Here is a 22474-nt window from a genome sequence, read left to right on the forward strand (position 1 = left end):
GTTTAAAAACCGACGCGTTTCGGCTGCATGGCCTTCGTCAGGGAGTACAAAGCCATTTCTAAAGCTTTGGGACTACAGCAAACCACGGAGAGAGACATTATCCACAAATGGAGAACATTTTTAACAGTGGTGAACCTTCCCAGGAGTCGCTGGACTACTAAAAATTACCCCAAGAGCGCAGCGACGACTCATCCAAGAGGTCACAAAAGAACCCACAACGACATCTAAAGAACTGCAGGCCTCACTTGCCTCAGTTAAGGTCAGTGTTCATGACTCAACCATAAGAAAGAGACTGGGCAAAAATGGCATCCATGGCAGAGTTCCAAGATGAAAACCCCTGCTGAACATAACGGCTCGTCTCACTTTTGGCAAAAAAACACCTTGATGATCCCCAGACTTTTGGGAAAATATTCTGTGGACTGACGAGACAAAAGTGTAACTTTTTGGAAGGTGTGCGTCCCGTTACATCTGGCGTAAAAGTAACACAGCATTTCAGAAAAAGAACATCATACCAACAGTCCAATATGGTGGTGGTAGTGATGGTGGTGGTAGTGATTGTGGTGATGGTGGTGGTAGTGATGGTGATGGTTGTGGTAGTGATGGTGATGGTTGTGGTAGTGTGATGGTCTGGGGCTGCTTTGCTGCTTCAGGACCTGGACGACTTGCTGTGATTGATGGAACCATGAATTCTGCGCTCTCCCAAAAATCCCTGAAGGAGAATGTCCGGCCATCAGTCTGTGACCTTAAGCTGAAGCGCACTTGGGTTCTGCAGCAGGACAATGATCCAAAACACACCAGCAAGTCCACCTCTGAATGGCTTAAAAAAACAAAATGAAGGTTTTGGAGTGGCCTAGTCAAAGTCCGGACTTGAATCCGATTGAGATACTGTGGCGTGACCTTAAAAAGGCGGTTCATGCTCAAAAAGCCTCCAATGTGGCTGAATTAAAACAATCCTGCAAGGAAGAGTGGGCCAAAATTCCTCCACAGCGATATGAAAGACTCATTGCCAGTTCTCGCAAACGCTTGATTGCAGTTGTTGCTGCTGAGGGTGGCACAACCAGTTATTAGGTTTAGGGGGCAATTACTTTTTCACAAAGAGCTATGAAGGTTCGGATAGCTTTTTTCCCTTAATAAATAAAATTATCACTTAACTGCATTTTGTGTTTACTTGGGTTATCTTTGTGTAATATTTACATTTGTTTGATGATCTGAAACATTTAGGTGTGACAAATGTGCAAAAAAATAAGAAATCAGGAAGGGGGCAAATACTTTTTCACAGCACTGTTTAAGTCCCAATTTCTGATCTTCTGATCGAAAAGACAGGCAGGAAATTCAAACACATTCCTGGCCTGTATTTGGCCATTTAGCCGGTTGACACAACATTCTGTATCCTCAGCCAGGGAACTTGCTTGACAAGAACAGATCGGCCTCTTTTGGGTTGTCTAACGTACGTGTTGATCCCTCGACTGTCACCTTAAACCGGGCTGGGAAGAGGAATCCATATCGGATGTTGGCCGCCCTGCATTTCTTGCATAACTCATCATACTCTTTCCGCCGGTTCCTCACCTCCAAAGTAAGATCTGGGTAGAAAGACACTCTCGCTCCGTTGTAGTTAAGGGGGAACTTTTGACTAGTTAGCTTGAGGATGAGATCCATGGTCTGGGGATTGTGCAGCCGTGCAATGAATGGCCTTGGTGGCGCGCCCTTGGCCAGCTTCGTTGCCTGTGATCTGTGTGCGCGGTCGATCAGGATGGCTGTTTTGAAGTGTTCACTTCCCAGCAACGCCGGTATCAGCCCAGAGACAAATTCAGTGGGTTTCCTTTTCTCAGTGTCCCCCTGGATCCCAAATATTCTGATGTTCTGGTGTCTTTGTCCTGTAGTCTGGTCTCGTGATCGACTGTCGTCTGCTCAACCTCATGCACCCTGCCCTTATTTGCCTTCACAGTTTCAGTCAAAGTCCCAATACTCTTTTAGATATCAGCCAACCTTGTGTCCACCTTTTTGCTTAGTGAGTTTATAGCAGCCAGTAGGTCACTTTGAGTAGGATCTGTGGGGAACTCTTTGGGAGGTTGCATCTTCAGCTAACTCCTCTTGGGTCAGTGATGTTGAAATTGGTTCGTTGTCTATCTCATTGAAATGATCTTGTTTAGCGCCCCCTTTTTTGCAGCCTTTTCCCTTTGTCATACTGCCAGACAATGTTTGAAGTTATAGGTTGTGAGAGGTTAAGCAAAGCACGTCTACTCCATAGCACTGTCTCTAGCGCCCCCCAGGTATATCTCTAAGAGTTTTGCACACCTGGATTGTACAATATTTGCACATTATTCTTCAAACTCTGTCAATGTTGGTTGTTGATCATTGCTAGACAGCCATTTTCAAGTCTTGCCATAGATTTAAACAAATTTAAGTCAAAACTGTAACTAGGCCACTAAGGAACATTCAATGTCGTCTTGGTAAGCAACTCCAGTGTACATTTGGCCTTGTGTTTTAGGTTATTGTCCTGCTAAAAGGTTAATTAATCTCCCAGTGTCTGGTGGAAAGCAGACAACCAGATTTTTCTCTAGGATTTTGCCTGTGTTTAGCTCTATTCTGTTTATTTTTATCATAAAAAACAACTCCCTGGTCCTTGCCGATGACAAGTATTCCCATAACATGATGCAGCCACCACCATGCTTGAAAATATGAAGAATGGTACTCAGTGATGTGTTGTGTTGGATTGGCCCCAAACTTTGTTTTCAGGAAATAAAGTAAATTTCTTTGCCACATTTTTTTGCAGTTTTACTTTAGTACCTTAATGCAAACAGGTTACATGTTTTGGAATATTTTTAATCTGAACAGGATTCCTTCTTTTCACTTTGTCATTTAGGTTAGTATTGTGGAGTAACTCCAAAGTTGTTTTTCCTCCGTTTTTATTCCTATCACAGCCATTAAACTAACTATTTTAAATTCACGATTGGCCCAGTGTGAAATCCCTGAACGGTTTCCTTCCTCTCCAACTGAGTTAGGAACAACTCCTGTATCTTTGTAGTGATTGGGTGTATTGATACACTATCAAAAGTGTAATTAAAAAGTTCACATTGCTCAAAGGGATATTCAATGTCTGCTTGTTTAATTTTTACCAATCTACCAATAGCTGCTCTTCTTTGCGAGGAATTGGAAACCTCCCTAGTCTTTGTCATTGAATCTGTGTTTGAAATTCACTTTTCAACGGAGGGACCTTACAGATAATTGTATGAGTGGGGTACAGAGATGAGGTAGTCATTCAAAAATCATGTTAAACACTTATTGCACACACAGTGAGTCCATTAAACTTCCTATGTGGCTTGTTAAAAGAAAATTGACTTCTGAACTTATTTAGGCTTGCCATAACAAAGGGGTTGAATATATTGACATTTCAGTCAGTTTTAATTAAAATTTCTAAAAACATAATTTCACTTTCACATTATGGGGTATTGTGTGCAGGCCTGTAACAAAACACCTCAATGTATTCCATTTTAAATTCAGGATGTAACACAACAAAATGTGGAAAAGGGTAAGGGGTGTGAATACTTTCTGAAGGCACTGTACATCAGGCTAGCTCAGGATACAGGAGAGTGGAAACATCTAAAGATGGCAAAAAGATGCATCTCAATAGTTTAAAGTAGATTCTTTTATGTCTTCTTTGGGCCATTTGCACCTGCCATTAAAGAAATGGACAGGTGAAGGCATCCTCCCATATTGCTTTCCCCTAGCCTGGTATCTTCAGATCAGTCAAGTTGAAGGAAAGGAAGCCACTTAAATTAAATGAAAACTCCACCATCTTTTGGCATTTGTTTTATTAGTCCATTTTTGATAAACTCCCAAAATGTTTTGCATGTCAGCAAAGTTTTCAAGATATTTAACTTTCAAAGATAGTTTTCGGGTGGAATTTTCCTTTAAATTACAATTAAATGTGAGATCTTATATGGATAGTGGAAGAGAGTGCAGGTCTCCGGAGTACATTTCCCTCCAAATTCTATCTGTCACGCCTAATCACTTACATACAACATAGTCAGCCCAGTGTGTGATGACTGCGATAATGCAACTAATCCTTCCACCAGTAATGTACAGAATTGTGATGCTGACAAAGCTCGTTTTCAGAACCCATCTGCAAAACAGTTTAAGGCTTTGCAAACATCTAAATATTGTTCCTAACTTAATGAAGCTCAGGCTGTACTCGTTGCTGGCTGCCACCCCCGAGGTGCAATTCTATTAAATAAGAGTAGCTGTTCTGACTTAACCAGAAGGAATGCAACAACCCGGAGCTTTGTTCAAAATGTTTACTCTGAGTGGAATGTGAAAGGGGCCAACGGTCTGGTCTTATCCTGCCCTCTGGACACTGGTCAAGCTGGCCACTTGTGAGACTAGTTCACCATGAGTTGTTTGGACGTGTAAACAATGCTATGCTGTATAATGGACAGACGCTAACTCAACCATGTGGCACCTTAAACTGTCCAACTGCAAGATAACCACCTGATGCAAACTAAGCAGGATAGTTGTCATGACAAGTCATTTTACGTATCTGTTTACAAATTACTTACTGTTTAGCTGAGAAGCTGAAACTTTCACACTGATGCAAAGGCAAGCACTTCATTACATAATGAACAAAATGTCAGGCAATAAGCAGACATGATAATGAACAGCAGATACCCCAGCAACACTAATGACAAAACAGTGTAATAAAACAAATATTCAGCATCTATCACTTTCTCTCTCCCCCACTAGATCTCGCTTCCAAAAGAACTGGCGACGCAAACAAAAAAATGAGATGATTACATGCCCATTGACAGTAGGGCTGTTGCGGTTTCAGAATTACCGCCACGCCGGCGATCACGAGTCATGAAGGTACATGATAACTGCCTGGTACTCAGCACTCTATTGTCCCTCTAATCACTCTGACATCAATGCAAATGTAATGGTAAATCTAATCAAACACTTCATGAGAGGCCATGAGCTCATGTTGCGCAACATTTCTATAGGCTATGTAATTGCAGGAGAAAACAGAGTGATGCCCACTAATAAAAAGAGGAGGACCCCATCAGCTTTCTATAGGCTAGGCCTACTATATTTTTTAATCAACTTTCCTAATATTAAGCACATTGCTTCTCTTTACAACAGGAGTACAGCCCACCTGGCTGGCATTCGCTATTTAAGTGAATATATTACATGTATTTTTCCCCGTTGCCCCTGGTAGGGTACAGGTGCAGGATAATGGTCCATTCTAAATCAAAACAAATGTCACAAATATTATTTAGTATATGTAAAGACAAGATTAAATCAAGAATAGTCTAATGGATGACAATATTATTGTGAATTATATATTATCACTTGTGAATGATGCCCAGCATAAGAAACAATGCCTTTTTTTGTTTGACTTTTTCAAATCATATTTGCACACCTCATGTAGCCTAGCCCATGGGCCGAAATGTTTTAATAAGGTTTGTACCCCAACTAAAGTGGCCAAATAACTTATTAAAATGAAGCACATTAATCCGCTTTACAAGGGGTGCAGAGCCTAACTGGCATATATAAGCAGCTCGTGAGTTTCAAGTTTGGGGATGATAATTTTTTCCATAAAAATGCACCGTTAGGGCCTCCAGAGTGGCGCAGTGGTCTAATACCCTGCATCGAAGTGCTCGCTGTGCCACTAGAGACCCTGGTTCCAGTCCATGCTCTGTCGCAGCCGGCCACGACCGGGAGACCCATGGGGCGGCGGACAATTGGGCCAGTGTCGTCTGGGTTAGGGGAGGGTTTGGGCAGAGCAGGTGTTTATTATGTCTGTACTGTGAGACGCATAAGACAGCACTACAGGGAGACAGGACGGACTGATCGCAGTGGCAGACCAAGTGTAACAACACCTACACAGGATCGATACATCCGAACATCACATCTGTGGGACAGGTACAGGATGGCAACAACAACTACCCGATTTACACCACAATCCCTCCATCAGTGCTCAGACTGTCCGCAATAGCCTGAGAGAGGCTGGACTGAGGGATTGTAGGCCTGTTGTAAGGCAGGTCCTAACCAGACATCCCTGGCATCAACGTCGCCTATGGGCACAAACCCACTATTGCTGGACCAGACAGTACTGGAAAAAAGTGCTCTTCACTGATGAGACGCGGTTTTGTCTCACCAGGGGTGATGATCAGATTTGCGTTTATCGTCGAAGGGATGAGTGTTACACCGAGGCCTGTACTCTGTAGCGGGATCGATTTGGAGGTGGAGGGTCTGTCATGGTCTGGGGCGGTGTGTCACAGCATCATCGAACTCAACTTGTTGTCATTGCAGAAAATCTCAACGCTGACAGTGTTCTGCCATGGCCAGCGAAGAGCCCGGATCTCAATCCCATTGAGCACATCTGGGACCTGTTGGATTGGAGGGTGAGGGCTAGGGCCATTCCCCCCAGAAATGTCAGATAACTTGCAGGTGCCTTGGTGAAAGGATGGGGTAACATCTCACAGCAAGAACTGGCAAATCTGGTGCAGTCCATGAGGAGGAGATGCACTGCAGTACTTAATGCAGCTGGTGGCCACACCAGATACTGAATGTTACTTTGATTTTGAACCCCCCTTTGTTCAGGGACACATTATTCCATTTCTGTTAGTCACATGTCTGTGGAACTTGTTCAGTTTATGTCTCAGTTGTTGAGTCTTGTTATGTTCATACAAATATTTACACATGATAAGTTTGCTGAAAATAAACGCAGTTGACAGTGAGAGGACATTTCTCTTTTTGCTGAGTTTACATACATACATACATTCTTGCAAGACAGCGCAAATATATGCATACTTGATCTGCGCAAACATGAATGAAGGGGCTCTCCTCGAAGAGAGAAGTTTATCCGGCTCAGTAAAACCTCAAAAAGAAATTGTCTGCAACGCTGAATGTGAATTAATGAGGAGGCGGAACACCCCTTTAATTCAAACTGTTAGAAAATACAACTTGTTAGAAAATTATTTGAAATTGACAAGTTGAAACATAGCCTATAGATAATTAACAGGCAGGATTTTTTTAGGGTGAATTACGGCCACAAAGGGGATGCCACCGTGGAATTTGAGGCATTATCAAGTGCATGTCGAATTGTGAATGAGAGACTATTGGAGTGAGTACCACCTGTGCAAAAAAACAAAGCAGAGCTCATGCCTTTCAAACGACTTTTTTCAAATCATCAGTCTCATCATGCAGCCATACTATGTATTAAAATTCAAAACATAGCCCAACATTTGTAGAACAACTAAAGGCACATTAATAACTCTAAATTAGGCATACAGGAATACTTATTTCTTTGTTAACCACTCAACACAGAATAGCTGCATGTGCGCACTCCCTCAAATCGTTTGGAGGAAATATTTCTATTTTATTCAGCTTTGTTCAATTGCATTATTCATTCTATAAAATAACATAAAATAATGTCACAGAATTATAAGCTAATCTTGCCTGCTAAATGAACTAGTGCAGCCCACAGCCGTTTCACAAAGCCACATCAGGACAACTCAGAGCATGCTATTCTTTTCTTCTGAAATAGACTACATTTGCCTCATATCATGCTTCTTTAGACCTGTCTAAAATAAATAATGGACTTATGTGAAGGTGTAGGCTATATTACATGGATTTGACTTTTTTTTTTTTTTTTTTACAATAGCTTGTAGGCTAAGTGTGGAAGCCAGGAAATGCTAAATGTGTTTATGTTAATTAACGGTCAATTACCGTGAGACCGACAGTTAATTGTTTGACAATCACCGGCTGATTACATTTTGTGACCGCCACTTCCCTAATTGGCAGCCTGATGGTTATTACATGACAGAGATGACACCGCAGAAAAGGTGGCGAAAAGCTGCCTCCCCTGGCGATGTGGCACAGATTTAACACCTGCTCGTAAATCCGGGGGTGTCGGAGGGAGAGAGTGTCACCGTACCAATGATTTGCACACTGTCATTACAAAAAGAATGAACATACTAAGTGGGACAAGGTCTTCTCTCTGTCGATGGGGGTGCTAAAGTTTTCACTAGTCATCAGGGGTGAAAAGATACAGACAGATGCCGTGGCACTGGCAACGTAAAGGGACAGAGGCATATCAGCAGCTTGTATTTAGTACTCTTTAGTGCTGCTTCCCCAGAGACAACTGGAGGTCAGGGACGGCTTGATTTGAAGAAAAAATACATAACTGAACATAGGTAGTGTCCAAATGACTCCACTCACACAGAACCGTAAAGTACAATCCCAACCATTTGAGATACATTACACTAAGCATCTTCCAAGAAAAGTGCTTAGTAGTAGGTCTCTTGCCAATTACTATATAAAACAAAACAAAAATGAACATAACAAATGGTCTTGGCCAGCTATGCTAATTTATGGGAAATGTACCATAGATAGGAATGGGATTGGACAATTAGAGACAATGGACAGACAAATCAGGTGCCTGCTTTCCTGATCCTAGCAACCGAGAACCTAACTTGCTTCTGCTTATCTGCCATCTTGGAATTGCCAGCCTTCCTGTCATCCTACTTAGACAAGTAGTCTCTCCAGAGAACATAAAGGATTTGGACCTGGGCTTGGTGGTTTGGCTACCTTCCCTTCAGGACTTCAGCCCATTCAGTGGCCAAATCAACTCCCCAACCTCTTTTCAATTAACTGCTGCCCACAGTAAAACAGACCTAAAAGAATTAGGACTATTGTTTCAGTGTGACCACACTAGCCACAATCTCACTCACAAAACACACTTTCCCTCTAGAATTCACAAGGCTTGCTTCAACCAAAGCCAGACATTCAGCTGCTACTCTAAGCAAGGTCGACATTGTTGTCGACACAAAGTCAACGAAATGCAGAACAACTATTGAAACTTGGGGCCTGAAAAGCGCAAATTAACTCCTGTCAGTCCTGTGAATTCTGTGTTGTGTTGATACCAACTGAACACAGCGTGAGGCTGAGAAAGTCCCTATAGCTTATCTCCAGCGGTGGGTTGGGAGGAGTTGAGGAGGATGGCCGTTTAGAATGGTATGATCTCATGGATCATAGATCACACCCACATAGCTACAGCTAATCTCTCCGCTAACACCCAGGTTTTAGTGTCACATTATGAGCTCATGGGTGTGAATGAGTCATCCTCAGTCCTTTCACTGCTGACTGTGTAGCTCACTAGCTCTTCGCTTTGCTAGGCAGGGCTGAGAGTCAGGAAAATTACACACTGCAGTTTCTTGGCTCCCTTCGGTAACTGGACCACTATTTAATCACTGAAAACTACAATTTTCTCGGCATTCACCACAGTCGATTCACCACAGTCAAGTGAGTCTGTCCCCTATTATTAGGGTTCTACAGTTAGCTATGAGAATGTTCTGGAAAAGGGAAATTGGCCAACCACATTCCCACAACCTACATCACTGTTGGTGATGGAACTCCATTAAAGGGCTTTAAAAGACCAAAGTATGTAAAGAATTGATTTAGAACGTAACTGAAGAAGACAACTATATACTGCCAAGCTATTTACTGACCAAGTCAGTTCAACATCTAGTTTTGATTTACATTTGACTGAGTTGCTGAGTTGCTCAGTTGCTCTTTAAAGCATGTCTTTATATTCTATTCTAATCCCCTGGGAGATTCCTTAACATAAAAGTGGTTCATTTATGACTTGGTTGCCCTCTCGTACTCTCGTACTCTCCCACTAATCCCATGGCTAACACAGAACCTCACTTACCCAGCCTCCCATCACAGGGGGTGCACTAGTCCTTGCATGGGCACACACATCGTCATAACATGGTCCTAATAACAGTACTCCTGGTTTCAGCGGTAGAGCACTCTAGTAAGCTTTACATGGTGATGGGATGGGTCCCCCTAAATAATACCATAGTGGCAGAGGGACATCCACACAAGCCCATAAGCAATAAAAGCACTTGAGAGGGGAAAGTAGTGGTCAATATGGCCCTCAGGGCAGGCATCTGATCTGTAACTAAGGATGTAGGGAGGGGGGACAGTAACGTTGTGTGGAGGAGCTGCATAAACATGTCAGGAGTAAATTAACACATGAAAGTGAATGACCCATTGTAAAGCATATCGGCCAGATAGATTCTTAACGTGGTTGGTGCCAAACCCTGGGCTTCACACTGGCTATACCACTCAGACACATCTGTAATTAGCTGTGGGACACAGTCCTTCATCGGGATTGCCCTCTATAGGTGGTTTCTTTCTGTTGTGCTGATATTCCTCTACGGCAGGGTTTCCCAAACTTGGTCCTTGGCCCCCCGGGTGCACGTTTGGTTTTTGCCCTAGCGCAGGTTTTCCCAAACTCAGTCCTGGGGATCCCAAGGGGTGCACATTTTGGTTTTTGCGCTAGCACTACACAGCTGACTCAACTAATCATCAAGCTTTTAATATTTTAATCAGCTGTGTAGTGCTAGGGCAAAAACAAAAACAAAAACGGGCATCCCTTGGGGTCCTGAGGACCGAATTTGGGAAACGCTGCCCTAGCACTACGCAGCTGATTCAAATAATCAACACTTTTGATGATGAGTTGGTTATTTGAATCAGCTGTGTAGTGTTAAGGCAAAAAAAAACTAACTGTGGATCCAGTATATATTTTGGGAAACCTTGCTGTATGGATACAATGATGCTAAAAAAAGAAGGTAATATGGCACACTATTCACAGTCATTCTTACCGGTCTTACCTTGCGACTAACAGATCTGCTTTCACTGGTTCAGGGCGATATAGACATTATGCCCATTTTATTTGTATAGCTTACATAGCCAATAGCCTACATTACAAGTGAGGTTTCTTCGTTGACAATGAGAATTGATTGCCAAGACATATCAATATGAACAACTTCTCCTTGGCTATAGGACAGGCTATTTTCACAGAAATGTAGAATTAAGTTGCTCATATAAACCTAGATACCTTATTGGTAATAGCCTACACAAAAACAAAATACATTTTTCATTTAACATACGCTCTTATCCATAGCGACGTACAGTTAAATACAATATGATCCGCCTTTCGCACACGATAATGAATGAAACCTTACTTTACATTAGGCTACATCGCGCGCGCTCTGATCTCGATTGCCGAATATTGCGCATCTATAGACAGTGGCCAAATGTTATACCTCAGTGAACTCAACTGTGTCCTCGCCGCAGGTTTACTTTCAAACTCAAATAGCAGTTGCTACAGTATCGTATATACAGTAGCCTATCCGTTGCGTCACATGCTCGAACAATATAGAATGTAAAGCTGTTCAGGACTTGAGAAGCGAGTGAGATAGATATTTCCATAGAAGTCACATTATTGGCACCAACACTTACCCTCGTAGCCTATCAGAAGAAAAAATAATTTAAAAAAATGAAGACAACATCGCAGGACCTGTTGACTTCTAAACAACCAAAGTCGAAACAGTTTCTGTCAAAGACGATAAATAGTAACAGCAAGCTTTTGGTAAAGCCTACTGTCAAGGAAACGGTCTCTTTAAACCGGGTCAAGTGGCGTGGCGAAAACGGTCAACAGTGCCGCGATGTGGAGGCTTTTGACAACAACCAACATGACACACTGTAACCTGCATTGTAGCACGTGGATACAAAATAGCAAAGAAAGTCACGATGTCAATTCTAACGAACCGAGTGTCTATTTCAGCCTCTGTATTTGCTCAGCCGGAACTAGAGTTTTATACATGGGTTAGCCAGGGGGTGGCCAAGGCTACCTAAGGGGATCCATAGACCATGACAGAAAATGTGTGTGTAACCCTAACCTGGCATCTAAGGAGCATGAAGGAGCATGAATCCTATGATTGCTGATTAGTGGTAGAAGTGATAATTCACTTAACCCGGAGTTCTTCAATGTGGCAGATAGTGTGGTCTAAAAGGGTTACTCCACTAGACATACTATGACTAGTCAGTGTCTTTACCTCAGAACTGCAGCTCAATTTCTCTCTCTCTCTCTCTCTCTTTCTCTCTTTCTCTCTTTCTCTCTTTCTCTCTTTCTCTCTTTCTCTCTTTCTCTCTCTCTCAGTACTGTACTCACGTACTGGAGAGACTTGGGTCACTCTGTTTTCATGAATATATATTCTGGGTCTATAAGTGTTGAACATCCAAACTATTTTCAGAAAATAAAGCTCAAGCACCAATGAGACAAGATAGCATTTGTGTGTTACATAAATTGCATAGTTTATTTACAAAAAAGTAAATTTACAAAAAAACACTGCAATTTGACATACCAGGTATCAAGCAGAAATGGACTTCAAAAATTAAAATAATTTTGGTGCTCATCAATATTACAAACGTACAGTATCATATTTATGCTCATATAGATTATGCTAACTAATAGCAAAGAAAGTTTTGGAATTGGCCTAATCAATACCAAATTAAATCTGTGACATGATACCCTTTGTATTTATAATTTTAGAATGTCAGTGTACTAGCTAGTACACAGTGCAGGTTTTAATTATGACCAGAGGGACTGTCTAAGTGCCAAATTATCCCTGGTAGATTTAAAACAGCATACTTCTGCTGTTCTGCTGAGAACTGGCTAAATGTTTCACAAACTCATCCATGTTGAGGGAACGTGCCCTCCTTGACTCAACACTGAGAATTCCAAGTTAACCTGTCATCAACCATTGTTGTCCTAAGGTGGGTTTTAATCAGTTTTAAAGCTGAGAAGCTTCTCTCGCAAGAAGCACTGCTGACTGGTGTAACAACAGAAATCTTACAGAGTCGAAATAGCTCATGGAAGATCTATTTATAAGGTTCTAGAAACTCAACAAAGTCAAGGAGAGTAGACGGTCTGTCCCTTCCACTTTTCTCTCTCCTATCAAGAAGCCGTTTGGTTTGATGAACCTCATGTTTGAGGTCCTCTAAATCTGACTCAAAGGTCTGAGCAAAGGCAAACAGAGGCTCCTCATTCAAGAATGTTGTACTCTTTGGGTTGAGAGACTGGGCCCCTTGCATTGTCTCACAATTCTTCTTTGAAAAACGCCCCTGCAGCTCACCTGTGAGACTGTCAAGCACCTGATAAAAGATAGCTCTTTGGAAGCTCTCACCATCACTTTGGTCACCATTTTTCTGTCCTACAGTGCTCATCATTAATGAGTCGTGAAATCTTAAGCAGTCTTTTACACACTGTTTGTACACTTATTTTGCAGTGCTCTGCAATCTCTTCAACCTCTTTCCATAGTTCTCCAAAGTAACCATCACTTAGGTAGTCCTGTAATGTGTCTGTAAGGGCACCTACTAGATCCACAGCCCTTTCTAGGTCAAGAGAGCTTGATTGGAGCATGTCAGGAAGACATTTGGCATCACCAAGCACTTTACGAAAGGTAACCAAAAGCCCTATGAAATGTACATCTGAGAAAGAAGGCCCCTTGCCTCCACTGATCTATCACCACTATTTTCAAGTGTGATGTCCTGTAGCATTCTCAGAACTGCTGGAAGCCTGTCCCTCAGATTACGGCATGCCGTGTATCTGCATGCCCACCTTTCATCCGTAAGTCTCTGTAGTTCCCTGGGCTGCTGTTGGGGATACAGCTCTTTATGAACTGCCAGCTACTTGAGATGAACGTATGAGCCAGATACAAAGTTATTAAGCTTCTGCAGGAGAGCAAAAAAGTTAACTGCCTCAGGCCCTGATTTTACAGCATCGACAAGAACCAAATTCAAACAATGTGCTCTTTTTAATCTGTGCAGACATACCAGAATGCTTTCCGCTCATGACGGATGCACAGTCATAGCCTTGCGCCACAAAATTATTGTGTCCAGACCATGTTTTTCAAGGCAATCAATTATCCTTTTTTTGTGAGACCTGCTGCATCTAAGCTTTCAGCTGACAAAGTGTAAAAAGCTTTTGTGGATGGTCCCGTTGTAATAGTAACTCACAACTAAAGACATTTGTTATTTTTTATTTAAATCTTTGGTTTCATCTTCAATTACACTAAAAACTCCACTTTCTTTTACTTCTCTTATTATATAACTTTGTACCATCTCAGCTCAGCCCTCAAGAACTTCCTTCTGGATTTGGTGGCTTGTCTACTTAGCATTGCCACATGCATTCATCCTTTTTTCTATGAGAGGTTCATGCTTTGCTATTTCTTCTAAGATTGTCAAAAAAAGACCCTTGTTGTGAGAGTCATCAGACTCTCGATGACCTCTCTGCTCATCAGACTCTCTGCTCATCAGACTCTCTGCTCATCAGACTCTCTGCTCATCAGACTCTCGATGACCTCTCTGCGCTATATTTTGAGTGGCAGTTAATAGGAGAACATCTGAAATTGTTTAATGTCAGTACAGTTTTCCTCCACTTTCTTTTTCCGGTCCTCATTTATGACATCTAACATTGATGAGTTGCTGTCAATAGCCCTTTTATGCTGATTCCAAGCATACATAGCATTGATATGATGCTCTGCCTTCGAATGGAGATTAAACCCAGAATATTTCAAACAACGCCTTTTTCCAGTTACAAAAACCTAACTGTGTTGTGAAGGCAGATTCAGGTGTATTGGGCAGAGAAAAATGCCTACAGTTGAAACAATAAGTCAAATCTTGATTGACAGAATATTCAAGCCATGAATTGTCCTTATACCAGGAGCTGTTGAAAACCTTTTGCCTAGTACCATGCTGAGTTCTGGGAAATGTTTTCAAACACGGCTGTACAGGACCCTCTTCTCTGGATCTTGAAATGTCTGAAATACACGTTAAATAATGTGTCATATCTCCATGGAAATGTATAATTAAGGGATCCACAAGATTAGATACTAACAGCTGCTAACTAAAATGTGTAGTTTAAATTATAGGCCTGGCCTACCATTGGGTCCTTTTGGAACAGAAGTCTGATATCTCTCCCTTTCTTTTCATGTTTAATTGACCCTATGCAAAAATAAGAGAGTCTATGGTTACATCTAAGCATTCAATTACTCATATTTTAGTCCAATCTTAATTACAAATCCCCATTATCCTAACTGTACCTTAAAATCAACTACCAGCCTAAGTTACTAGTTAGATCATGGCTAGCCCTACTCTGCAGTAAGTAACTTAGCTAGCTATAATTTCTTACACCTTTACGATAGCAAACAGGCTATCTGCAAATTGTGGTCATCTTTTGTGGAACGTTAACAGATTGATAATAACAATTGTTCGTTTTGAGTTAAAGTACGAAAATTTAACTGAGTTAATGGATTTCAAATTGCTGAATGTTAACTTGCTGAACACTGACAGCTGTAGCCTACTAGTTATCACACATTAGCTAAACATTCGTATAGTGTAACTTACGACACTGCACTGTATATGTGTGTATTACTAGCACAGATGTAAATATGATGTTAAGCTAAATTGGGAACCGATCTCTCATCTGATTAACTGTCTGTTAATGGAGCCAAAGGTCTAAGGTTAACTTACACAGCAACTCAACTTTCGTAAAAGTTGTTCAGGAAACCTAAACCCGATGCTAAATGTTGTTTGTCTGTAATTTTTCTAATGACTTGGTGCTGCCTATCTTGGCCAGGACGCTCTTGAAAAATAAATTTTAAATCTCAATGAGCCCTTCCTGATTAAAGAAAGGTTAAATAAATAAATAAATAAAAAACCTTAAGTTACTGCTTTCGCCAATTGCGAAAAGAGCTTGTGGAAATATTCTCTCTTCTTCTGTATGTTCTTCTTATTCTTATTCTTCTGTATCTCGCAAGTGACGTTAATATTCTCTCTTCCTTGTCCTCAATTTGAAAAATGCGCCCCCTGAACGTAAAAATAAATGCTTCTTTCAACAAGAGGTGAAATTAGATGTCAATCAGCATTAAACTGCCAGTAGCGAATTATATTTTGGCTCCGCCCCTGCAGCCACCACCACAAAATGGCCATTGCCAGGTAACTGTCACTAGCCAAGAAGAAATTATTAATGTAGAGTTCTATTGGTTACGCCTCAATCAAACAGAGAGAGCTCACAGGTATGATTCTATACACAAACATAACCAATAACCAGGTCAATCTCTGTCAATCTCGACCCATAAGATTACATCACTTTCACAATTATCTTCTCACAGCATTACAGTTTGCAGCCACAAACCAATAACACAAAACTTAATTCAGGAATATAATTTAATCAGCGACGGTGTAGGATATGTTGCATAATCCATTATCCAATAATTCACTTTTTTCAAGTTTACATTTTATTAGTCTTATGTACGGAACACACATGGTATACACCACACCATCCAACGAAATGCTTACTGTGGGTTCCTTCTCGACAACAACAATAAGAATCCAGCGAAGTTGCCCATAGGCACAGATCTAGAATCAGCTTAACCTAATACCCAGCTCCCTAATGCAAAGCTCAACCATTAGCAGGTAAAAGTGCAAAACTAACCATTGATCAGCATCAGTAGGTAAGCCTACTCACCAGTGCTGGTGCTATAGGTGCGAACGGTAGTGGCGGTCGGCGGCGGCGAATCCGAGTCCACGGAAGCAGTGTCGTCATCCTGTGAGCATCCGGCCTGGATGGCCCGCAGGTAGCTATAGCTACGGGATCGGAAGCACGTGGGCATTGGTAGATCCGGAGGCTCCAACGCCTGGGAATGGGAGCGTGAAAGTGTGTGGGATTCTCGGAACGCCGACTCAGAGCAGCTATCGTCGTAGCGTTGGCTAATCATCTCCAGGTCCTGCAGCTGGAAGGAGAGAGGCAGGTTGGCACTAGTGGCATAGGATGGCATCACGGCCTGGGTGGCAGTGCTAGAGTGAGAGGACAGCGCAGTAGTAGCCATGCAGTCTACTACTTCAGGCTAGATGTCCAGACTGGGACAGAAATGCATGGTTTGTCCCGGGACAAGATAGGCATGGTCGTTAGACATGGGTTCAAGTAGTATTTAGATTTTTCCCGAATACTTTAACTGTGCTTATTAATCAAGCTTACCTAGCGTATTGGAACCACTGGTATAGTCCCAAAAGTGCTAACACTACCCATTAGGTACTTCAGGCAGGCTGAAGAAAACAGGTTGGCTGAAGAGTTTTTCAAATTTCTAATACTATTTGAACTCAGCCAGGTCTGCCATGGAGAGCATAGCTGACAATGTCTGTAAGAGGGGTGAGCTAGGTCCACCTGTGTGACATTTGGCGTGGATGCAATCAAATGCAGCCGAAAGGACACATTACAGTATTAAGGCCGGGTGAGAGGAAAGCAAAGTGCAGCAGTAACACTTTGTCCCGACCCCGAATCAACTCCTTATAGCAACTTATAGTCAAAGTCCACGGTAGTTAACATGCTACATATATATATATATATTTTTACTGCCCATTAGTTTCAGTGTCACTTTCATAGTATTAATCAAAGATGTCTTAACTTCTCAAAAAACCTAGTAATTTGATTGACTCGCATGAACTTGGTGAGAAATTAGATTAGAGCAGTAGTGCAAATGAAGGACTGAGATTTGACTGAGGGACATGACCAAGCTTACTAAAATGCCTAACACAATGTTGGAGTGACAGGAATATAATAAATATGGTGTTTGAGTCGTAACTTATGGAGTCGGCTCGGCCTCACGCTTTAGTGGTAACAAATCAAAGAGCAGGGAGCAGTGACAGAGAGAGCGAGAGAGAGAGAGAAAGTGAGACCATGAGATCTATAACCTGGTCCAGGACCTGTTTTTGCTCCAGTAGTCCTATAGTACTGTATATTTATAACAGCAGCATGTGTCTACTCAATTGCATTGTTGTACTGTTTTGTTTGATATACAGTAAAATTTCACAGGAAGTCTTCTGAAATAATGAGGTGTAATAATTAACATTGTACCTTGCAGCTCCAAATAACTCTTCTACTAATTTACATGTCAATCAACATACATTTTCGGAATTAAACGTTTTAAATTCCCCAAGATGGGGTCAAAATGCTAAACATATAAACTCAGCAAAAAAAGAAACGTCCTCTCACTGTCAGCTGCGTTTATTTTCAGCAAACTTAACATGTGTAAATATTTGTATGAACATAACAAGAATCAACAACTGAGACATAAACTGAACAAGTTCCAAAGACATGTGACTAACAGAAATGGAATAATGTGTCCCTGAACAAAGGGGGGGTTAAAATCAAAAGTAATAGTCAGTATCTGGTGTGGCCACCAGCTGCATTAAGAACTGCAGTGCATCTCCTCCTCATGGACTGCACCAGATTTGCCAGTTCAGAATCACATGAGGGAGGAGGATGTCTTCCCTGTAACGCACAGCGTTGAGATTGCCTGCAATGACAACAAGCTCAGTCCGATGATGCTGTGACACACCGCCCCAAACCATGACGGACCCTCCACCTCCAAACCGCTCCCGCTCCAGAGTACAGGCTTCGGTGTAACGCTCATTCCTTCAACGATAAACATGAATCGCCCCCCTGGTGAGACAAAACCGTGACTTATCAGTGAAGAGCACTTTTTGCCAGTCCTGTCTGGTCCTGCGACGGTGGGTTTGTGCCCATAGGCGACGTTGTTGGCGGTGATGTCTGGAGAGGATCTGCCTTACAACAAGCCCTCAGTCCAGCCTCTCTCAGCCTATTGCGGACAGTCTGAGCACTGATGGAGGGATTGTGCGTTCCTGGTGTAACTCGGGCAGTTGTTGTTGCCATCCTGTACCTGTCCCGCAGGTGTGATGTTCGGATGTACCGATCCTGTACAGGTGTTGTTACACGTGGTCTGCCCCTGTGAAAACAATCAGCTGTCTGTCCTGTCTCCCTGTAGTGCTGTCTTAGGCGTCTCACAGTATGAACATTGCAATTTATTGCCCTGGCCACATCTGCAGTCCTCACGCCTCCTTGCAGCAGGCATGTTAATGCAGATGAGCAGGGTCCCTGGGCATCTTTCTTTTGGTGTTTTTCAAAGTCAGTAGAAAGGCCTCTTTAGTGTCCTAAGTTTTCATAACTGTGACCTTAATTGCCTACCGTCTGTAAGCTGTTAGTGTCTTAACGACCGTTCCACAGGTGCATGTTCATTAATTGTTTGTGGTTCATTGAACAAGCATGGGAAACAGTGTTTAAAACCTTTACAATGAAGATCTGTGTAACATTTTTACGAATTATCTTTGAAAGACAGGGTCCTGAAAAAAGGACGTTTCTTTTTTTGCTGCGTTTACTAATGGACTGTAAAGCCTAGTTTGACAGGCCTTTTGTAAAAGATCAGAGGATCCACACACTCTTTATCACCATGGTGACCTTGTCAGTAGAAGGGCAATGGGTCTTCCTGTGTTGGGATTCCGGTGTATACAAAATCTTCTAGAACAGAGTCTACTGAGGTGTAGGAGTGGAGAGTTTATGTGATAGGTCACTCAAAAATGAAAATCTGTTCAATGAAATGGTCTAAAATGCCAGAGTCTGGTGTAGTGGTAACGCTCCCAACTCAGGATGACGCATGGCATTTGGCAACAGGGTTTGAGCCTCGTCTCAGTCACTCTCCTGTCTGTGCCTTCCTACATCTATCTCCCTCTTTCTGTACAGTCCCACTATTCTGACACAAAAAATATATACAAATCTGAAAGGGGATCAGAAGAAGAAAAAAAAAATCTTATCCTGAGAAGTTTAAGTCCCATGCCAGTTGTACCTCACTACCCCATCCCTGGTGACCTCTGACCTGGCCCATGTAGCTGCTCCTCCCCAGGGTGCTGCAGCCGCCTCCCTGGCTGAAGTCCTCATCGTCCCAGCGGGGGAACAGGGAGCCCCTCACCGGATCCCCCAGACAGTCCAGGTTGTCCAGGCTACGATTGGTAGACAGCTCTCGAAGTGAAGGAAGACAGCTGAAGAGGCGAGGAGCAGGGGAAGAGAGGAGAGGAGCAGGGGAAGAGAGGAGAGGGGGAGGAGAGAAGAGGAGGGGAGGAGGGAGAGTTGATGAGATCAGAGAGCAGGGGAGGAGGTAGAGGAAAGGAGAGGAGAAGGGTAGAGTTGATATGAGGAGGGAAGGGAATGAGGAAGAGGAGGAGGGTAGAGTTGATGTGAGGAGAGAAGGGGATAAGATCAGAGGAAAGGGGAGGAGGAGCGAAGCAGAGAAAAGAAGAGGAACGGAGAGGATAGGAAAGAGGAATTGAGAAAGGTAGAAAGAAGTTCAGGTTAGGTCACTTCTCATCCCTGGTTCCTTTCATTACCTGTCAGCATCACTGCCCCATCATATCACCTGTCAGCATCACTGCCCCCATCATATCACCTGTCAGCAATGTTCCCTCTAATTCTTCGGGGCACTGAGCAAATTTTAGCTCTTGTGAGCGGAAACTTGAATGTTGTGAGAATTTTGTGCAACTCCCGGCGTGCGTTTACAACTCTGAGGCTGTACCCTCCCAGTTTTAGACATTAGCCAATAGGCTATTGTGGCTATTTGAGCATAATGTAGGCCTACCAACAATACCAATGGAGCAAATCCTATAACATTTTAAAAATGGAAATAGGTTTTGATTTCTATGATATGGTCTACAGTAGCCTATGTGGTTTTCAATGTAGGTTTACATTGCATGATACTTAAAAAAGGTTTTACATTATGAAGGGCTTGACATTCATTTATGATTTCTTTACTTGGTCTGTAACACCATGGGCCAAATAGGTGACTGTACATTGCATTGTATTGTGTTGTATGATGCAAGAAACCACTTTACAAAATACAATTCATTATTATTACCATTTGGAGAACTAGACAACTCTGCCTATTGGCTTGTTTGCATATTTAAGCCCGTCTCAAAATACTACACTGCCCCTTTAATTAAGACAAACATTTTAGCTGACTGGCTTTTCAAAGAGCACTTGGAATGTAGCCTACACGTTTTGTGCTATTGTAGGAAGCAGGAGCTCCCCTTTGCTGACCTATACTCATCTAAAACTGGGCTAATAACTCGCTAACTAGCAAAGAATATCAACAAATGTACACACGCGCAGCTCTGCGCTCTGATCTGAAAAGCACATTCACTCGCGGGTGATTGAAAGACCGATTGTGGGCTACCCCAGCAAATAAAATGATACTCCGTTGTGCTCTGGCTCTGCCTCCAATTAAATCACAGACTACATTTTGCAAAGTTAGATTTGTTTTGGTATGTTGCATTGAAAAGGAGCTGATATAATGTTGAATGATCACAGAAAACTGCAAACTAATGAGGCGACCTCAATGAAGTTCAATCTCATGCGTCTCTGCGTGGCCTGGCATTTCTTCAGCGTGGCAGTCCTGGAGGAGCGTGCAGTTTAGAGGGAACATTGCCTGTCAATATGAATGCCCCATCATAACACCTGTCAGCATCACTGCCCCCATTATAACATCTGCCAGCATCACTGCCCCCATTATAACATCTGCCAGCATCACTGCCCCATCTTACTAACATCTGCCAGCATCACTGCCCCATCTTACTAACATCTGTCAGCATCACAGCCCCCATCATAACACCTGTCAGCATCACTGCCCCATCTTAATAACATCTGTCAGCATCACTGACCCATCATAACACCTGTCAGCATCACTGCCCCATCATAACACCTGTCAGCATTACTGCCCCATCATAACACCTGTCAGCATCACTGCCCCCATCTTAATAACATCTGTCAGCATCACTGCCCCCATCATAACACCTGTCAGCATCACTGCACCATCATAACACCTGTCAGCATCACTGCCCCATCATAACACCTGTCAGCATCACTGCCCCCATCATAACACCTGTCAGCATCACTGCACCATCATAACACCTGTCAGCATCATTGCCCCCATCATAACACCTGTCAGCATCACTGCCCCATCATAACACCTGTCAGCATCACTGCCCCATCATAACACCTGTCAGCATCACTGCCCCATCATAACACCTGTCAGCATCACTGCCCCCATTATAACACCTGTCAGCATCACTGCCCCCATTATAACACCTGTCAGCATCACTGCCCCATCATAACACCTGTCAGCATCACTGCACCATCATAACACCTGTCAGCATCACTGCCCCATCATAACATCTGTCAGCATCACTGCCCCCATCATAACACCTGTGAATAATATATCTCTCATCTCATTACAATAATATTCCCCATATAGCACACAAACAATGCAAAGCCAATGATACACAGGTCAAGCATATGTAAAGCCTTGTTCCACGCATCATGGTGCCAACATTAAAGAGCATTAGGGAAAATGATCCAAATTCAGCTCAGAAATACTGAATGGTATTACAAAAAGAGAGCCTATACTTTTTTGGTATTTTCTGGCACTGTCACGTTCCTGACCTATTTATGTTAGTTTTTGTGTGTTAGTTGGTCAGGACGTGAGGTTGGGTGGGCATTCTATGTTATCTGTTTCTATGTTGGTTTTGGTTTGCCTGGTATGGCTCTTGATTAGAGGCAGGTGGTTTGCGTTTGCCTCTAATTAAGAGTCATATTTAGGTAGGGCATTCTCACTGTTTGTTTGTGGGTGATTGTCTCCTGTGATGTCTTCGTTGTGTTCGATGTTATTCACTTCGGGGCTGTTTGGCTGTTCGTACGTTTCGATGTAACGTTCCTGTTCGT

General features: G+C 42.6%; 1 protein-coding gene across 7 annotated transcripts in view; it reads right to left on the reverse strand.

Annotated features, from left to right (window-relative positions):
* LOC129815626 (disks large-associated protein 4-like) overlaps positions 1-22474 on the reverse strand; it is a 224167-nt gene that overhangs the window by 39400 nt on the left and 162293 nt on the right. For 5 of the 7 annotated variants that reach the window (XM_055869600.1, XM_055869601.1, XM_055869602.1 and 2 more), the window contains 2 exons: positions 19551-19743; positions 16379-16643 (listed from right to left, as the gene is read on the reverse strand). In XM_055869600.1, the coding sequence (XP_055725575.1) occupies positions 16379-16643; positions 19551-19743 (458 nt within the window). The remainder of the gene's footprint in view (positions 1-16378; positions 16644-19550; positions 19744-22474) is intronic. The other 2 variants (XM_055869606.1, XM_055869607.1) reach the window with 1 other exon arrangement.

This window comes from Salvelinus fontinalis, chromosome 18, assembly GCF_029448725.1.
Source record: "Salvelinus fontinalis isolate EN_2023a chromosome 18, ASM2944872v1, whole genome shotgun sequence".
NCBI lineage: Eukaryota > Metazoa > Chordata > Actinopteri > Salmoniformes > Salmonidae > Salvelinus > Salvelinus fontinalis.